Here is an 18170-nt window from a genome sequence, read left to right on the forward strand (position 1 = left end):
GATGTTTAATATTCATTCATATTATGCAGGGAATTCAACGTCCTGTACAGAACATGCAGATTCTTCTCATTATCTAAATGAGCACATATATGAAGTCTGTAGGGGCAATAATCATTAAAAATAGCAGGGCTCACATAGGATCTTAAAGCGTATATCAAAGCATTTTCAGCTCACTTAATATCAAGAAAGTCTCTGGTAATAAACCAAAGGACTCTTTAGGCTAAATTGACTCAGTAATGTCACATCTGGGTAGATGATGGATTGGTAATTCTGGACAGAGTTAAAAATGCTAACTGATATAAAGTATTTATGAAATAAGATGGAGCGATTTCCTGTGGTGAGATTCTACAGTCAGACTTCGAAACCTGCTCTTGAATTAGTCTCAACCTTTTGAGTTGCTGATGACTTACTTCATAATATCTGTCTCTTCTCGGATATGCTGGAGTGTAAATTTTTGGAGAATTATTCAAAAGGTGATTTGAGATTCCATTAAAAGAAAGAACTACATTTAACTGAATGTTCTCCCAGTTTAACAACATGTTTAGGAAATAAGATATTGTTTAACTACCCTAATGTGTGTTATTATTTTTAACAAAAAAATAATTTAACTAAACTTGCACTATTGACATTTTTCTTCCCTTTTCTCCTTAAAATGAAAAAAAGTTTATATAACTGATAGACTGAAACCACAAAATAATTTATGTGACAACAACTATAAGGACAGCATTTAATATGTGTCTCTGGTGTGCCAGACATGGTACTAGAAGTTTTGGATATACTATCCCATTCAAACCTTATAACATTTCTGGGAGACATTATTAACCTTACAGTACAGATAAGTGAAGCTCAGAGAGACTGAGAAACTTACTCATGGTCACAGAGCTATTAGGTTGAATCACATGAAAATGCTGGTATTCAACATTTTTAATTAGAAAGACAGTGATATAATACATTCAACCCGATTCTAAATATAGAGCTATAATTTGAAACTAGGCCTGTGTGATTGCAAAGTCCATGGAACTATGCTGGACAGTACTGGCTATTTTTGACTATGCATAATAATAAAAACTAAATCATGAATTTATTTATTTATTTATTTGTCTTTTTAGGGCCACACCCATAGCAAATGGAAGTTCCCAGGCCAGAAAGGTTGCATTGGAGCTATAGCTGCTGGCCTATGACACAGCCACAGCAAAATAAGGCCAAAGCCACATCTATGACCCACACCACAGCTCATGGAAATGCTGGATCTTTAACCCACTGAGCAAGGCCTGAGTCCTCATGGATACTAGTCGGATTTGTTAATGCTGAGCCACAGTGGGAATTCCCAAATCATGAATTTATACAATAAGGAATTCACCATTCACCAAGTTTGGGTTACTATGGACTCATCATTTGTGGCAACGTTCCCATGCAAGATATTTTAATGCCTTTGTGATATAAAAAAGAGATAACTGCTAAACCATAGAAGAGAAACAGCACATTGGCAGAGCTTATCACATATTTTCTAAGTTAAATATCTCAGCTGGAGCACAGTTGTTCTTTAACCAACTATTTAAAAAAATAACTTTCACAACAAGAAGAATGGGATCCTTTGAAGTGTAACCTTGGAGGAAATCAAGGTCTGTGTTACAGAGCATCATTCAAAGCAGATGTATATTCCCTAGAGATCACAGTAAAATTGTTACCAAGAATACCTGGACCTCTTTGGGAAAAGAGCTTGATAAAACTTCTAGGTCTTATTGGACATACCTCTGACACGAGGTAGTTAAGTATTCCCAATGTTATAGGCATGATACAGAGTCTCCAAAAGAGGCTTCTGATCATTCTAAATGTCAAGAATTTACATATGCTTTTCAATGGCTTCCAGATTGGGCAATTAGAGAATTCATTCATTCTCTGTGATTTAAAGGGCAGTGGTCATACATACCTAGATTTTCTTAGGGAAGAATAATTTGCTGACTATCCATTACTTTTCCTTGCCTGCTAAGTGGGTGACCAGTGTTTAGTTTCCAAGGTTATTTTGGGACCAGAGAAGGACATCTCAGAGCTATATAAAGGACATTTGGCTCAGCAAATATTTACTGAGCCCTAAATACATACTTCTGTGGTGTCCTACAGCATAGTATCTATCTCTTATTTTCAATCTTGATGAAGATAAGAGGGATCAACTGATGGACAGCATGTATGATAGATAGCAGCATGTGTTCTTGCTAAAGGAGAGAGTTTCTGATTCTAGAGAGTGCAGCAGGCTCTGCAAACAGGGCATATCAATTCTTAGCCCATGAGACATTTAGATTGATCTGAGGAGAAATTCTTGACAGTGAGAAAAATGGTGAAATCTTTTCTGAGGGAGCTCTAGGCAAAGGAAAGTTTCCATTTCTTTGAAATAGTGTTGTTGTGGTTCCAGATAAAAATGGGCCAGAATGAAGGCTTGTCAAGCTCTCATCCAGTTCAACAAGTCTTTACTGTCTCCCAGGACCTGAGGCTCACAAGCTGTCTGAGAGTTACGCAGTTTTACAAGACTGTTCTCAACTTGCAAAGGTTTTGAGATGCCTCCAGAATGATGAAAACCAGGCCCTTGTCTGGGAAGTAGAGCAGAGCACATCATTTTGAGCCCTGGCTCACAACCCACAGTATGGACAGCTTCACTTCAGGCTACAGTAAAGGCTTAACTTCAGGATCCTTTGAAACAGTTTCATCCCACAGAGAGAGCCTTTTCCCAATTTCTAAGCCTTTCAACAGATTGACGTGGTTGCAGGTATTATGGAAACAGTAAGCTGAGTTTGCTTTATTTGAAGTCAAAAGAATGAGGAGTTCTGTCTTGATTCAAACTAAGGTTCTCAAAAAGATGTTAGATTTGCCATACAGACAGTGGGCCCCAATTTCTGCATAGTAACTAGCCTGAAGAATGAAGTTCTTAACTAATTTCATCCTAGATATTCCAAAAAAGTGCCTAGACTATGTTGATTTAAAAAACCACTCCCCAGTAAAAAGCACTTACCAATTTAAAGCAATTGTTCAATCTGGAACTATGTTGAAATGGTAGGTAGTTGTGTGAGGTGGGTCACAAAGCAAATTGTACAGCAAATAAGTTACACACCTACAGAGCAATCTCTCAAGTCAAGCCAGAGCCTCTCACCAAGTAGTTTTCTTTTTCCTTCTTCCTTTTTCTCTGCTCCTTACCCTTCCCATTGTCTCAGGGTGTCTATTTTTTTTCCCCCTCAAAATGGCAAAACAATTTTACTTTCCTTGTTCCTACTCCCAAACTGTCATCTAACCTCTCCCAGGTGGCGGGCAGACAGAGAAGCCATCCCTTAAAGGGACTGTGTTTATAAACAGCAAAAATTAGATGCCATTATATTTAATACAGCAGTGCCTTCATTAGATGATAGCTACATAGCAAGTGATTTGCCTTTTGTTAGTGGAGAGGTCAGAGGGACTGTGGCAATTTCCACCTGTGTATCCCTGCTGATTTTTTCCCTCTTTGATGTGCTCTAGTTTTCCTCACCTTCTCACAAAGCCAATGAGGGTTTTCCTTTGTTGTTTCCTTTCTAAGATGGCAGCAGTGATGATAGCCTCTGTCAGTTTTCCTGTTGCTCTCACCTACGAACTGTAAATTTCAGACCCATGCATTTATTCACCATAAACAGTCATCTGATTCTCATTCCCCTCTTCTCCTCTTAATAGTGGATCCAAACTGTACTCTGGTCACCGACACATCTGAATCTTGTGTTCTGGACTATCTCCTGGCCAGCCTGAGGTCTTTTGTAAATCTCAGCCTGACAACCAAACATTTAGGCCAATACCACAAGTGAAAGCACCCCTCTCAGAGGGCAGGGAAGGCAGAACATAAAGGTGGAATATTGAATGCTGTAGACTCCAGACTTTTTTTCACCTTTTGCTCACTGCTTCTTGGACATTTCATGACTTTGTATTTATTACATTTTTTAGCAGTGCCAGGGGAAAGTTAAATAATAAGCTATACTAAAGTTTCTGATTTTTTTCATGGATTTAAATGTTCCATAATCCCCCATTTTCATTTCCTCACCTAACAAAGATTACTGGGTTCACATTGACAAGGTCTTAGGTCTTAAGTGTCCTTTTAAAAGCTTATGCTATTGTCCCAGAATTGCCAAAGCAATCCTGAGGAAAAAGAACAAAGCTGGAGGCATAACACTCCCAGACTTAAGATAGCACTACAAAGCTATAATAATCCATATAGCACAATCCAGTATTGGCACAAAAAAAACCAGACATATGGATCAATGGAACAGAATAGAGAGCCTAGAAATAAACCTATACACCTACAGTCAACTAGTCTTTGGCAAAAAGAGGCAAGAATATACAATGGAGAAAAGACAGTCTCTTCAGCAAGTGGTTCTAGGCAAGCTGAACAGCCTCATGTATATCAGTGAAATTAAAACACCTCTTCACACCAAATACAAAATAAAACCCAAATGGTTTACAGACCAAAATATAAGATAAGACACCATAAAATTTCTAGAAGAGAACATAAGCAAAATATTCTTTGACACAAATTTTAGCAGTATTTTCTTAGATCAGTCTCTGAAGGCAAAAGAAATAAAAGCAGGGAGTTCCCGTGGTGGCACAGTGGTTAACGAATCCGACTAGGAACCATGAGGTTGTGGGTTCGGTCCCTGCCCTTGCTCAGTGGGTTAACGATCCGGCGTTGCCGTGAGCTGTGGTGTAGGTTGCAGACGCGGCTCAGATCCTGCGTTGCTGTGGCTCTGGCGTAGGCCGGTGGCTACGGCCCCGATTGGACCCCTAGCCTGGGAACCTCCATATGCTGTGGGAGCGGCCCAAGAAATAGCAAAAAAAAAAAAAAAGACAAAAAAAAAAAAAGAAATAAAAGCAAAAATAAACAATGGGATCTAATCAAACTTAAAAGTTTTTGCACAGCAAAGAAACCATCAACAAAACACAAAGGCAACCTATGGAATGGCAGAAAATATTTTAAACAATGCAACCTTGGCTCAGCAGGTTAAGAACCCAATATAGTGTCTGTAAAGATGTGGGTTCCATCCCTGGTCTCGCTCAGTGGGTTAAGAGTCCGGTGTTGCTGCAAACTGCTGCGCAGGCTGCAGATGCAGCTTGGAATCCATATTGTTGTGGCTGTGGCATAGGTTGGAAGCTGCAGCTCCGATTCGACCCCTAGCCTGGGAACTTCCATATGCCGCAGGTATGACCTTAAAAAGAAAAAAACAAAAAAACAAAACACAATGCAATCAACAAGGTGTTAATTTCCCAAATATACAATCAGTGCATACAACTCAATATTAAAAAAATAACCAATCAAAAAATTGGCAGAGGACGTAAATAGACATTTCTCCAAAGGAAACATATACATAGCCAAAAAGCACATGAAAAGATTCTCATCACTAATTATTAGAGAAATGCTAATTAAACTAAAATGAGGTATCACTTCACACCAATCATAATGGCCATCACCAAAAAGTTTACAGGGAATTTCCACTGAGGCACAGTGGGTTAAAAGGGTCCAGCATTGCCATGGCTGCAGTGAAGGTCGCAGCTGTGGCTCAGATTTGATCCCTGGCTCAAGAATTTCCATATACCTTCGTTGGGGCCAAAAAAAAAAAAAAAAAAGTTACAAATAACAAATGCTGGCTAGGGCATGGAGAAAAGGGAACCCTTCATACACTGTTGGTGGGAATGTAAATTGGTACAGCCGATGTGGAGAATAGTATGGAGGTTTCTTAAAAAAACTAAAAATAGAGCTACTATGTGATCCAGCAATCCCGCTCCAGGGCATATATCCAGAAAAGACAAAAACTAATTTGAAAAGACACATGCACTCTGATGTTCATAGCAGCACACAATTTACTATAGCCAAGACATGGAAGCAACCTAAATGTCTATTGACTGAGGAATGGATAAAAAAGATGTGGTACATATGCAATGGAATTCTAAAAAGTGAAATATCGCCATTTGTAGCAACATGGATGGACCTAGAGCATACCATAGCAAGTGAAATAAGTCAGACAGAAAAAGATAAAAATTATATATCACTTATATGTGGAATCCAATGCAAATGAATTTTTTTACAAAACATAAACAGACTCACAGTCACAGAAAACAAACTTTGGTTACCAAAGAGAAATTGGTAGGGGAGGGAGAGATAAACCAGGAGTCTGAGATTAAGAGGTACACACTACTATACATAAAACAGATAACCAACGAGGACCTACTGTATAGCACAAGGAAATATATTCAATATCTTATAATAACCTATAGTGGAAAAAAATCTGAAAAATATACATGTATAACAGAATCGCTTTGCTGTACACCTGAAACTAACATAATATTGTAAATAAACTATACTTCAATTAAAAAATAAATAAAAGCTCATAGTATCATCATGGCACAACAGGACTCTCCCCATTTTTTAATCATAGATATGAGTTGATACTCTCTATACATATATATCAATTCATCCATTTATATTTGTGAGGACTCTTCCTTGATTCCAAGTCCTATAAGGTCTACCAGTCCTATAAAGCCTCATGTGTCTATTTCCTTCAGAATTTCTCATGTGAGTGGACTTCATAAAATATTATGTTTTATGAGGTTGGGGCTGTGGGATCCTCATTCTTAGCACAGTGCCTGGCACACAGAGGCATCCAATACATATTTGTAAATAATTATTTGATTGAATAAATTGAAAATAGAAAACATATAAATCAAATATTTGTGAATTCCATCTTCCTGAAAAAACCTCCCATAAGATACATATATTTTCCCAGTAACATTCTCCATAGGATATTTTAAGGGTTTTTTTGATGTTATATATTTAGCTGCTTTTCCACTTTCCCTCTGTCTCTGGCATTGATTTTCATACTGAGTTAACTTGCTTTGCAAGTCGGAGGACAAGTGTTATCATGGAGGTAAATCTTTCCCATTGAGGATTACTTGATAGGGAAACCAGAGACTGAAAGGGATGTTCGTTTTTATTTATGTGTAAATGTTCTCCTTACAAAATGGGCTGCATTGTTTCATTTTCTAAAGAAAACTCATTTTTATTTCTAGAAGTGGCAAATATCATGTGAAATAACATTAGTCTTTCATAATGTGTGCATATTACTTTAAATGACAATATATGAATATTTATTTTTATGTATACATGTGTACCTATATACATGTACACATATATTTTATGTAAGTACATTTATACATGACACACACACGAACATATACATGTATACACACACACATATATATATATATATACTTTTTCCTCCCTGAGAGAGCATCTCAGTATCTCATGTGATATTCTGTGGTATCACTGTAGTAGAGAGATGGATATTTGTAATTAGTATTTGACTATTTTTATTAAATTGGCTTAACAGATTTATAGGGATAGTGCCAGTTACATAATTGAATTACAAATGACTATATCTGTAATACAAAAGACACAATACTATGAATTTTGTAACTGATCACTGCTTGTTATTTTAAGATGATTACTATTTTATCTGAGAGCTCTGTTTCTGGAGTTGATATTTTAAAACGAAAACCTGAACTGGGAACCTGACAATTTTTCGTCATCATAGTTCTTTTCTTTTCCTTCTTCCACCTTTTCCCTTTTTCTTTCTTCTTCTTCTTTTTTGTTCTACTTATAAAGTATTTTCTAGCTGGATTGCATTTTCTGCAAGTTTAAGAACGGATCATTCCACAATGTTTCAAATCCTAAAGCAGACCATTCTGTATTGTCAATTGTATTACTATCTGCTTAACTGGAATAATAATGAACTCCCTTAAGTGAACACAAGGTGACTGGATTGATGGGGGTTTGGGATTGGCATGTGTACACTACTGTATATGGAATGGCTGGTCAACAGGGACCTGCTGTACAGTCCAGGAATACTACCCAATATTCTACGCTAACCTATATGGGAAAAGAATCTGAAAAAAGAATAGATTATGTATGTGTACAACTGAATCACTCTGTTTTATAGCAGAAATTATCACAACATTGTAAATCCACTATACTTGAATAAAACTTTAAATAATGAAAAACATAAATTTCAAATTCTTCCCACAATGATATTATTAATAATTTAAAATTATCCACAGTAATTGATAATTAACATGACCTTATTTCAACCTAAATTGCGTCCAGTTATAACCCCACCAAGTTTTGAGTTCAAGTGCAATAAGTCTTCCACCTTTAAAAATATCTCGACTAGACTTCCTCATCCTCCTCATCTGGCTTATAATTCCTGCCCAGGCATGAGCACAAATGGTGACACAAAGTCAGGCTTTCTCAAATGTACCCTGGGGAATGGTTTCTGTGGGATAGTAATAGGCCTCGTGTCCAAAGAAAATATTCCATGGTCAAGTACATTTGGGAAATTCTAGATTTAAACAGTGAGAACGTGTCTTTTCTATAGGAATGTCTTTTAGTAGGATAATAGGCCTTGTGATTCTCTAAAATAGGTAGAATCAGTAGCATTTTGCAAAGTTATTTGGTGACAAATACCCTTCCCAAAGAGCATATCAGGAACTGGTGTTCCATTGAACACATCTGAGAAACAAAAACCTAAGTATACTGGGTCATATCCATAAACACTGGTATTGAAGTTGGGTCTAGTAAGTCTTGGAATTTAGCCCCTCTGCTTAGGGAGAACTTCGTCCTTGTTGTGGCTTTTTTTTTTTTTTTTTTTTTTTTTTTTGTATACTGTCTACTCTTGACATTTGATAAATGATTACTCCTTGACCTTTGTCTAGTTTGGGCTACTAACCCTTTATCCTCTGGCTCTCTTCAAGATTTGACAACAGACTTTATTTTGTGGACTCAACCCTGCTCCCCTCAGTCCATCTTGTTGCTGCCCTACCTTGACAGAATACAAGTGCTCTCCTTTATTGGTTGAGTGTATGTATTTACAGCATTAATTACTGATTCAATCAAACACTCCAAATAAAGGATTGAGTTGAGTAGTGTTAATAACATAAAGAGATAATTTTTACTGGCCTACTTAAATGTCAATATTAATAAAATACAGTGAGATTACATTATATAGACATCTACATTATGTTCATTCAAGTACACATTCTTAGGAACCTGGACCCAGATGTGAGACAAAAATAGTTTAAATGCAAGGCAGTTAGATTTTTGTTAGGGACAGCCATTACCGGGGGCATCTGATAATTTACAACTTTCATAATCCAAAGCAAAGTTTTCATAAAACTGCTAAAGGAGGGAAGATATTTTTTTGGTGTCTGACGTGGCACCACCATGGGCTATATCGAAAACATGCTTCCCAATTCACCAGGCCCTCCAGCTTTAAAATTGTATGGCTGCTGGAGTTCCCGTCATGGCTCAGCGGTTAACGAATTCGACTAGGAACCATGAGTTTGAGGGTTCGATCCCTGGCCTTGCTCAGTGGGTTAAGGATCAGGCGTTGCCGTGAGCTGTGGTGTAGGTCACAGACGTGGCTTGGATCCCGTGTTGCTGTGGTTGTGGTGTAGGCTGGCGGCTACAGTTCCGATTAGACCCCTAGCCTGGAAACCTCCATGTGCCGCACATGCGGCTCCTAGAAAAGACAAAAAAAAAAAAAAAATTGTGTGGCTGCTAATATAATTTTTTTTGATTTTATATTATTTGCTTCCAATCTTGTGAGTTTTATTAATAGTTTTATGTTGCCTTTTTTCAAGTGTGCATAATTCTGATTTTACAAATTGCTACTGCATTGTAGTGTGGGTGTTTTTACCCACTATCCCCCTACATTTATACAGTGATTTAATCTGTTAGGAAATATGACTGCTATTCCTTTCTTTTCTGTGTACCTTTCACAGCAGAAAATATCACTCTGTCCTATAAATGCAAACCAACTATTTCATCTGGACTCACCCTAAGAAACTGAAATCTACTGAATGTTGGCACAATGGCTGTACTGAATTTACGAACTTTATGTCACTCTCTGAAATTTCATGTAGCTTAAAGGGAGTTTCAAAGATGATTCTGAATATACATGATTCTTCTCTTTATATTCCAACTTTAGAACTTTATCTCCAACATTAAGATGTGAATATACTTGTTGATAATGGACACTATTTGTTGCTAACCCAGCATCCACTAGTCCTTCTTTCTTCCTAACCTCTGTTTTATTCAGGTATCTACACCTCATATGACTAAAACGAAGATGATTCTAATGCCAGTTCCAGGAGAAGATCTTGGTTTGTTTAGGGCTATAATCTTGATTTGTCTTGAGTCCAATCCCACTTGCCAATGACTGGCTTCAGACTGGTCAAGTAACCCAATTCTGACCTATCAAATATAAGATAGCCAGTTAAGAGGTTTATGGAAATACTTCCTTGATTCTTAGAAAGGGATAGAAACAGCAATAGTCTTTTTTTTTTTTTTTTTTTTTTTTTTAATTAAGTATGTAGTTGGGTCTGGACGTGGCTCTAACGGCTATTGCTATCTTGCTACTAGTCCTCTGAGAATGTCAACACTGAAAGTGGAAGAGAACAGAGAAGGATAAATCCTAGATCCTGAAGATATTGCTCAGTTCTTGAATCCATCAATCCTGAAATCTCTCTAGCTTCTTTCTTTCAGAAAATGTATCAGCCAGCTTGGACTGCCATAACAAAATGCTATAGAATGGATGGCTTAGAAAGAGAAATTTATTTTTCTCAGTTCCAGAGGCTGGGAAGTCAAAGATCCAGGGCCCAGCTGATTTGGTTTCTCATGAGGACTCTCCTTGGCTTGCAGACACTCTGACTTTTCACTTTCTCACTATCCTTCCCTGGCCTTTCTTTGGTGTGTGTACAAAAACAGAGCTCTCTCTCTCTCTCTCTCATTTTATAAGGCCACTGATCATATTATGTTAGGATTCTACCCTTATGACCTCATTTAACTGCAACTACCTCCTAAAAGCCCTATCTCCAAATATAATCATATTAGGGGTTGAAGGCTCAACACATGGATTTGGGGGGATAGAGTTTAGTCCAAAGCAGATAATATAACAAATGTCCTTATGTTGTTTAAACAAATTAAATTAGTTTTTCTGTTATGTGTTATTAAATACACCCTAACAGATATCATATCTTATGAAGGATAATGTCTAATTCATGACATATAACATGAGATGATCAAGGGCTATTTTCCTTTTCTCAGAGCAAAGCAGTTGTAGAGTTAAAAGTGGTTAGTCCATTGCTGTTACAGGGCATTTCATGAACTTCTGATTGTACATATATGTGGTATCATGTTAATATAAACAGTCCAGCCCTCAGGGAGTTTTAAGTTATAAAAGAAACATTTTTCTAAGATCATGTGCTCTGATATAAAAACCATACTCCAGCCCAGTTCTATCATTATGAAGTTCTGGCAAGCCAAGAGACATTAGTTGGTGATTTTATCAGGCAAGACTTCTAACTAATGGCTTGATGAAACCATCACTGCACCATAAAACACCATAACAAATTAAAATGACGATTTCTTTCAAGAATTTAGTCATTTTAGATCATTATAGTTTATTCCACAAAAAGCAATGTCTCACAGATCACCTTAATCCTACGAATAGGAATATACTTTCACCTTTATGCCTGAAATAAATCAGTTATGTTTATTCTTGCAATTCAAATCTAATCTTAATAACTATCTTCAACAAAAAGGGTGGAGTGTAGTTTTTTTATCCCATTCTAGTAAAACTCTTGTGGAACATTTTACCTATTGTTTTAGTTACATTGTACACAAAGTAATTTTATGTAGTCTTTCAGATGAAAATTAAATAAATAAAATTATACTGAAGTGAAGGATTTTCACAACATAGTAAAATTCACTTTTTATTTCTAGCCTGGGAACTGGAAAGAAAAGTGCTCATCAAATTTAAAAAATAAAACCAAACAAAAAAAAGAAAAAACCCACCAAAGAACAAATGATGAGAGATAAATTTGCATATAGATGGATTCATATTAAGGCAATAGAACTTGGGCCATTTTGAAATCTTAAACCTTCTGACACTATTTTCATAAACTCAGTAATACAAACCATGTGGTGAATGATTTTCTGAAAAACTTCGCTGGTTTCACTGTGTATTTTATTATTGGCCAAATGTGACATTAAATTTTATCCCCTGTGGCTTGAAGTTAAATGCTTGCTCTGTTCAGAATGGCAACACTCAATTAAACAGCATTTTTCATGATATACACCCACCACGGTTACTGTATTTAAGGGAAATAATGGGGGTACTGACCTATATTGCGTTTCTTATTATCAATGCAGATGAAGCGAATGCAGGGATTACTAGTGATGTACTGCCCAGCCCAAGGGACATCAATCTTCGTGCCAGCTTCATAAAAGAGGCCCAGTGCGTAGCGAGAGGAGTAGCTCACAGACTCCAGTTGCTGCCTTTGGCATTCACTAATTACTGTGGAAGAAAAAAGACAGGGCATCAGACTTGAAAATATCATCTTTCCTTTTAGTACATCAAATATGAAACTCCTTTAAACCAGTTCCAACTGTTTCTACCAGCTCCACCTCACTTACAATGAATTTGAAAGGTAATGTAAAATAGTATCAGATCTAATTTCTTTGCAGAATGATGATTGACCTTGGCACACTTGTTTTTATCAAGTTGGAGGTCCAAACTCTAGACCGGCACTCAAGGCTCTCAAAATCAGATGCCAAGTTGCTTTCCTAGTTTTGTACCCTAGTATTATCCTGGGACTATCTGGTAACATTACAGATTCATACACTAAGCACTTCCTATGGGTCAGGGTCTTTGCCAAAAACTTAACATAGCATTTCACGCTATCCTGACAACCACTGTACAGAGTATTATTCCCATATTGCAGGCGAGGAGACTAGTGCTCCATCTCTTAAGAAACTTTTAATTTCTTCCATGCCACGTAGTTATTTGTTTTCCTGCTATCTTTCTGTCAGTGGATTATCATAGTTCCTTAAGCACAGGGACCATACCTTATCTTTGTTATAGTCCTCTACCTGACTCATAGAAATAAAAAGGATGAGAGTTTTAAGGGATAGAAAAGCGAAAGTAAGACATACAAAGTTAGTCAAAATGTAGGATGTAAATAATCAACACATGGAAAAAGACTGGGAAAGGAATTAGGCAGGTTTGGGTTCAAATCCCAACTCTACCACTTACAAGGTAGGTGACTTATTCTAGTTATAGTTCTCTTGTCTGTAAGTGGCAATAATAGTATAGGATGCTTTAAGTCTGTTGTGAGGATTGCATGAATAATGCATAGCTCTTTGCTTGGCATATGATAGGTGTTCATTAAGTAGTCACATTTTCTATTATAGAGTGAAAAATATTTAGGAAAATGGGACAATATGCCATCCTGGGCTGCAGAAGGAAAGGTTTTCCTTCACTTTTTAATCTCTTTTCCAAACTTTCTACCCTCAAGGGTCTTGGGGAGCTGCTTGTTCACATATGTAGCATATTAATAATTTGGAATTCAGAGATGGCCATAGTTCTATTCTGAAGAATTAGGTAGGTTGGTTTAGCAATGGAGCACATGAAAAATTCTCATTTAATTGATGAAAAATATTCTAATCTAAAACAGTAGGGATTGGCAGACTTCAAGGGCAAGAGTTACCTCTAGCTAAACCTTAGAGAACTGACTTCCAGAGGAAGAGAGGAGGCAAGAAGGGTCCTCAATAAATTATTTAAACACAGTAACAATCCTATACATTATCACAGCATATTCTTGGCTACAGAACATTTTTAGAACTAAGACCTCATTTAATCTTCACAAAATCCCTACAAAATGGGTGTTTTTATCATCCTAATTTAACATCTCTGTGAAGCTGAGATTCAGAGTGGTTAAGTAACTTGCCCTTACTTAATCTTGGAAGAGGTTACACAGCTTCCAAGTTGAGTGGTCAAGATGAAGCTGGAATTCCAGCATTAGAGTTACGCACATGTCGTCATTACTCCATACTTTCCCCTCTTAATTTGTAAGTCTGAACTTGAAAATGACCTTTAGTATTGCTTTCTCCTCTGACATGAATGGTTATTTTGCACTTAGAAGTTAAAGCCATTATTCCCTTTAACCATCATTTTCTGTCTTATTGTAAGAATTAACTACTTGATGAACAAGTGAACCACCAACCCTGCCCTGGTTACATTCAATGTACCCTGGGCTTCATTTTATTATTCAATCTGCTTTTAGAGTTAAGGGGTCTGATATCATGCTTACTGCTTTCTGAAGTGGAGGAGGTAAAAGGGATTAATACTAGCAGTTGAGCACATATTGTGTACTTTGGGGCTTATCACTAAGTTTCCTACTTTTTCAATTAAAAAATAAACCAACAAAATTGTGAAGTCAGCTATTTAGCACTGAAAGGGCCTAAAACTCTTTTAAAAATATATGAATATAAAATATGTGTGTGTGTGTGTGTGTGTGTATTTTTTTTTAACCAAAACTGAGGGGTCAACTAGGTTGATGACAAAAATGGGAACTTTTTCTCCCCGCCACATATATTTGCACACTTAGCCAATTTTTAGACGAGCTGCCAATCCCACTAGGTAGCCCTTTGAAAAAGTAATTGATACCTATATAGAAACAGAGATTAATCTTACACACCCTTGCCTGCTCCAGGGGCTCCACAATTCATTCTGAGAACAGGGAGATGAGACTTTTGACTGAAGCAATCTCAATTTCTGAACATATTCACTTACCAAAAAATTTGTCTTCAGGGGCTAGAAAGTTTTTGATTGTGGCAGGACCTAACAAAATGGTCTTATGTTGTTTGAAAAAGATTTTAAAGCAAGATACTGGAGGGAGCAGCCTTCTATCCTCAATATATATTTGGGCAAGAAAAGTAATAAGTTCTTCACTGTCATGTATTCAAAAGGACCATGTATCCACAAAACAGGCTCATATAAAAATGCCTAATTCCAAAATAAGGAATCTATTTTTTTTTAATTAATTAATTAATTTTTTTTACTTTTTTAGGGCCATACCCATGGCATATGGAGATTCCCAGGCTAGGGGTCTAATCAGAGCTACAGCTGCCAGCCTATGCCACAGCCACAGCAATGCCAGATCCGAGCCACGTCTACAACCTACACCACACCTACACTGCATCTCATGGCAGTGCCAGATCCTTAACCCACTGAGCAAGGCCAGGGATTGAACCCGCAACCTCATAGTTTCTAGTCGGATTCGTTTCTGCTGTACCATGACAGGAACTCCAAAAATAAGGAATCTTTGCCTGGATGTCATTCTCATTTAATTCTGAACCACTAGGAGTACATAATCTCTGTAATTATATACACACTTAAACACACATGTATATATAATACAGAATATATTTTATGGCCATCTGATGTGAGTGAATGGCTCTCAATTGTGTTAAATGGGGTAGTTTGCATTCATATGTTTGCCATTTAGGAGAACTGGCTTTTTCCCATTCTCCTTGTGCTTTTGGCTGTGTATGCATACATGTGTGTGAGTGTGGGTATGGGGGAGGGGAAGAACAGAGAGAGAAAGATGAAGAGGGGAAGGAGAAAGACAAACAGAAGATTTGAACTGTACTTCTGAATAACTTCAAATAGTTTCGTTTTTTTGTTTCCTAATGTAATTTTATTCTTTTACTCTCCTAACGTATTAAAAAGGGCTAGACATACATATTTTGCTTATTTTCTATATAGTGTGGTGGGGACCCCATTCATTTATTCATTGCAAATTTTATGATGCCAGATACCTATTGTTCTAGATATTAGGGATATAATACAGAAAGATAAAAATGCCTGCTCCCGGGTAGCTTACATACTAGTGGCAGAGAGAGAAATTATAAATAAGTAACCAAATAAATGGTATGCCAGTTGGTGATAAGAACTATAAAGAAAAATAAAACAAAGTAAAGGGATAAAAATGACAGGTCTGGATAGTGAGGTTATTGTAAAAAGGCTGTCAGAAATATATGTCTCCTCTGAGTGCTTTATTCTGATTGATATGGGAAAGTGCTATTGGTTTTGAGCCAATGACAGATATGACCTGGGTTTTGTTTTTAAAAATTGTCATCTGGCTACAGCTGAAGACTGAAGGGATGCATGAGAAGAATTTGGGCAGCTATTGTAGTAGTCTTAGACTGCAAATCTATACTAAAGGAAAATACTAAAGAAAAAATGTCAAAATATTTTTGACAGTAACATTTGAAAAGGTCACAAGTGGTTACTATTTTGGATGTAATATACATATCTCTATGTATGTGTGTATATGTGTGTGTATAGTACATTTACATTATATATATTTTATAAATATGTGTTGCATGTATGTGTATGTATGCCACATACAAATACATACATATATATAAAATAATTTTAAATTGAGTTTTAATATACCTACAGAAAAGTATCCCCTGAATTTTTATAAGGTGAATGCACCAGCATAATCAGCAGCCAGATAAAAAAACAGATCATTACCAGAACCCTAGGAGCTACCTTCTTCCTCCTTTACAGGCACTCCTTGCCAAGGGAAATCAGTAATCCTGAATTCTAACACCATAGGTTAGTTGAGCTGTTCTGAATGCCACGGAAGCAGAATGATGCAGTATGTACTCTTTGTGTCTGGTTTCTTTCGCTTAGTATCATGCTTGTGATATTTATAAGTGTTGTTACATGTAGTTGTACTTAATTCTCCTTGTTGGATAGTATTGCTTATATGTATATAATACACTTTATTCATTCTGTTGATGGACATTTGGATTATTTGCAAGTTTGGTGACTACAAATGTAATGTGAAAACTTATATCTGTGCTTCTCCTGAGTATATATCAGTACAGGAATTCCTGGATCATGGGGCTCCCTTATGTTCAGCTTTGGTAGCTACTGCCAAATAGTTTTCTAAAGTGACTGTGACTGAACCAAATTTGTACTCTCACCAAGGGTGTATGAGAGTTTAGTTGTTCCACATCTTCATCCACATTTGCTACAGTCTGCATTTTTAATTTGGGATGTAATGACATCATATTGTGGTTTTGTATTCCATGATGACTAATATTTGGAAGCTTTTTTCTGTGTTTATTTGGATATCCTTTTGTGATTGCTTGTTCAAAACTTTATTCATTTTTCTTCTCGGTTGTCTGCCTTTTTTTCTTATTGCTACATAGGAGCTCTTTATATATTCTGGATATGAGTCTTATATATGAATTATAAAAGCTTTCTTCTACTCAGTGGCCTGGCTTTTTACTCTCTTAATAGTATGGTTTGATGAAAAGAATTTTAATTATAATTTAACACATTTTACCTCTTTTTCTCATTTATAATTACCCCTTTTGTGTCCAATTTAAGAACTCTGCCTACTTGAAGATATTCTCTTATTTATTTTTTCTGAAAGCTTTATTGGTTTACCTTTCATAGGATTTGGACATATTCTGAAGATAAAGCACTCAGAATTCCTGTTGGCTTGAAAAATGTGGTGTGAGGGAAAGACATCAAATGAGGAATAGATGGGACGCTTCTTCTCCTCACCTATCCTGGTTAGTAAACAGCTTTGCTGTTCTATAATTTTAAAAGTTACAGATGAAAATAAGACACTGCATTAAAAGCAACTTGAGGCAAAGACTGTGCCTTATGAGCTTTGTGTGTCCACGTCCAAGACCAATGATTAATGAAATATAGACATCCTATAAACATTGATGAACACATCCTCATTTTAGAATATTTGGAAAGTACACATAGGTATAAACAGGCAAAAGGGAAAATAACCACCATATTCTAATTATCCAAAGTCATCAACATTTTGACATTTTTTCTTTAGTATTTTACTAACTTTTGCCTTTAAACGTGGCTGTGATCATATTGTACAAATAATTTTGTATACTGCATATTTGCTTATGCATTGCAAAAAAAATCTCACTATAAAATAATTTAATGCCCCCATACAGTCTGATTTAATGGATATGATGTAATTTGAATTTAACTATTTCATTAGTGTTGGACATTTGTTTCCTTTTTGTCCACTTTAATTAAATCTGTTATACATCTTTGTGCATAGATCTTTATCTAAATTTCTAATTATTTCTTTAACATAGAATGATGCAAGTGGAATTACTGAATTATCAGAAAGATGTACCAATTTACACTTCTACTAACAGTTTATGGAAAGATCAAATTCACTGTATCTTTGCCAGTATTAGGTATTACCTTTTTTTC

At 36.3% G+C, this 18170-nt stretch overlaps 1 protein-coding gene across 23 annotated transcripts in view; it reads right to left on the minus strand.

The window, feature by feature from the left end:
- The window catches only part of RNLS (renalase, FAD dependent amine oxidase), a 417533-nt gene that overhangs the window by 191640 nt on the left and 207723 nt on the right, over positions 1 to 18170 (minus strand). For all 23 annotated transcript variants that reach the window (XR_014827657.1, XR_014827656.1, XR_014827654.1 and 20 more), the window contains exon 5: positions 12240 to 12413. Coding sequence is in view for 7 of the 23 variants with exons in the window: in XM_005671259.4 (XP_005671316.2) it covers positions 12240 to 12413 (174 nt within the window). In the remaining 16 variants the exon portion in view is untranslated. The remainder of the gene's footprint in view (positions 1 to 12239; positions 12414 to 18170) is intronic.

The sequence above is a fragment of the Sus scrofa genome, chromosome 14 (genome assembly GCF_054392235.1).
Source record: "Sus scrofa isolate SSC_HxYL_T2T_F1_AM1 chromosome 14, Sscrofa_HxYL_maternal_Yorkshire_Landrace_v2.0, whole genome shotgun sequence".
NCBI classification, from domain to species: Eukaryota; Metazoa; Chordata; class Mammalia; order Artiodactyla; family Suidae; genus Sus; species Sus scrofa.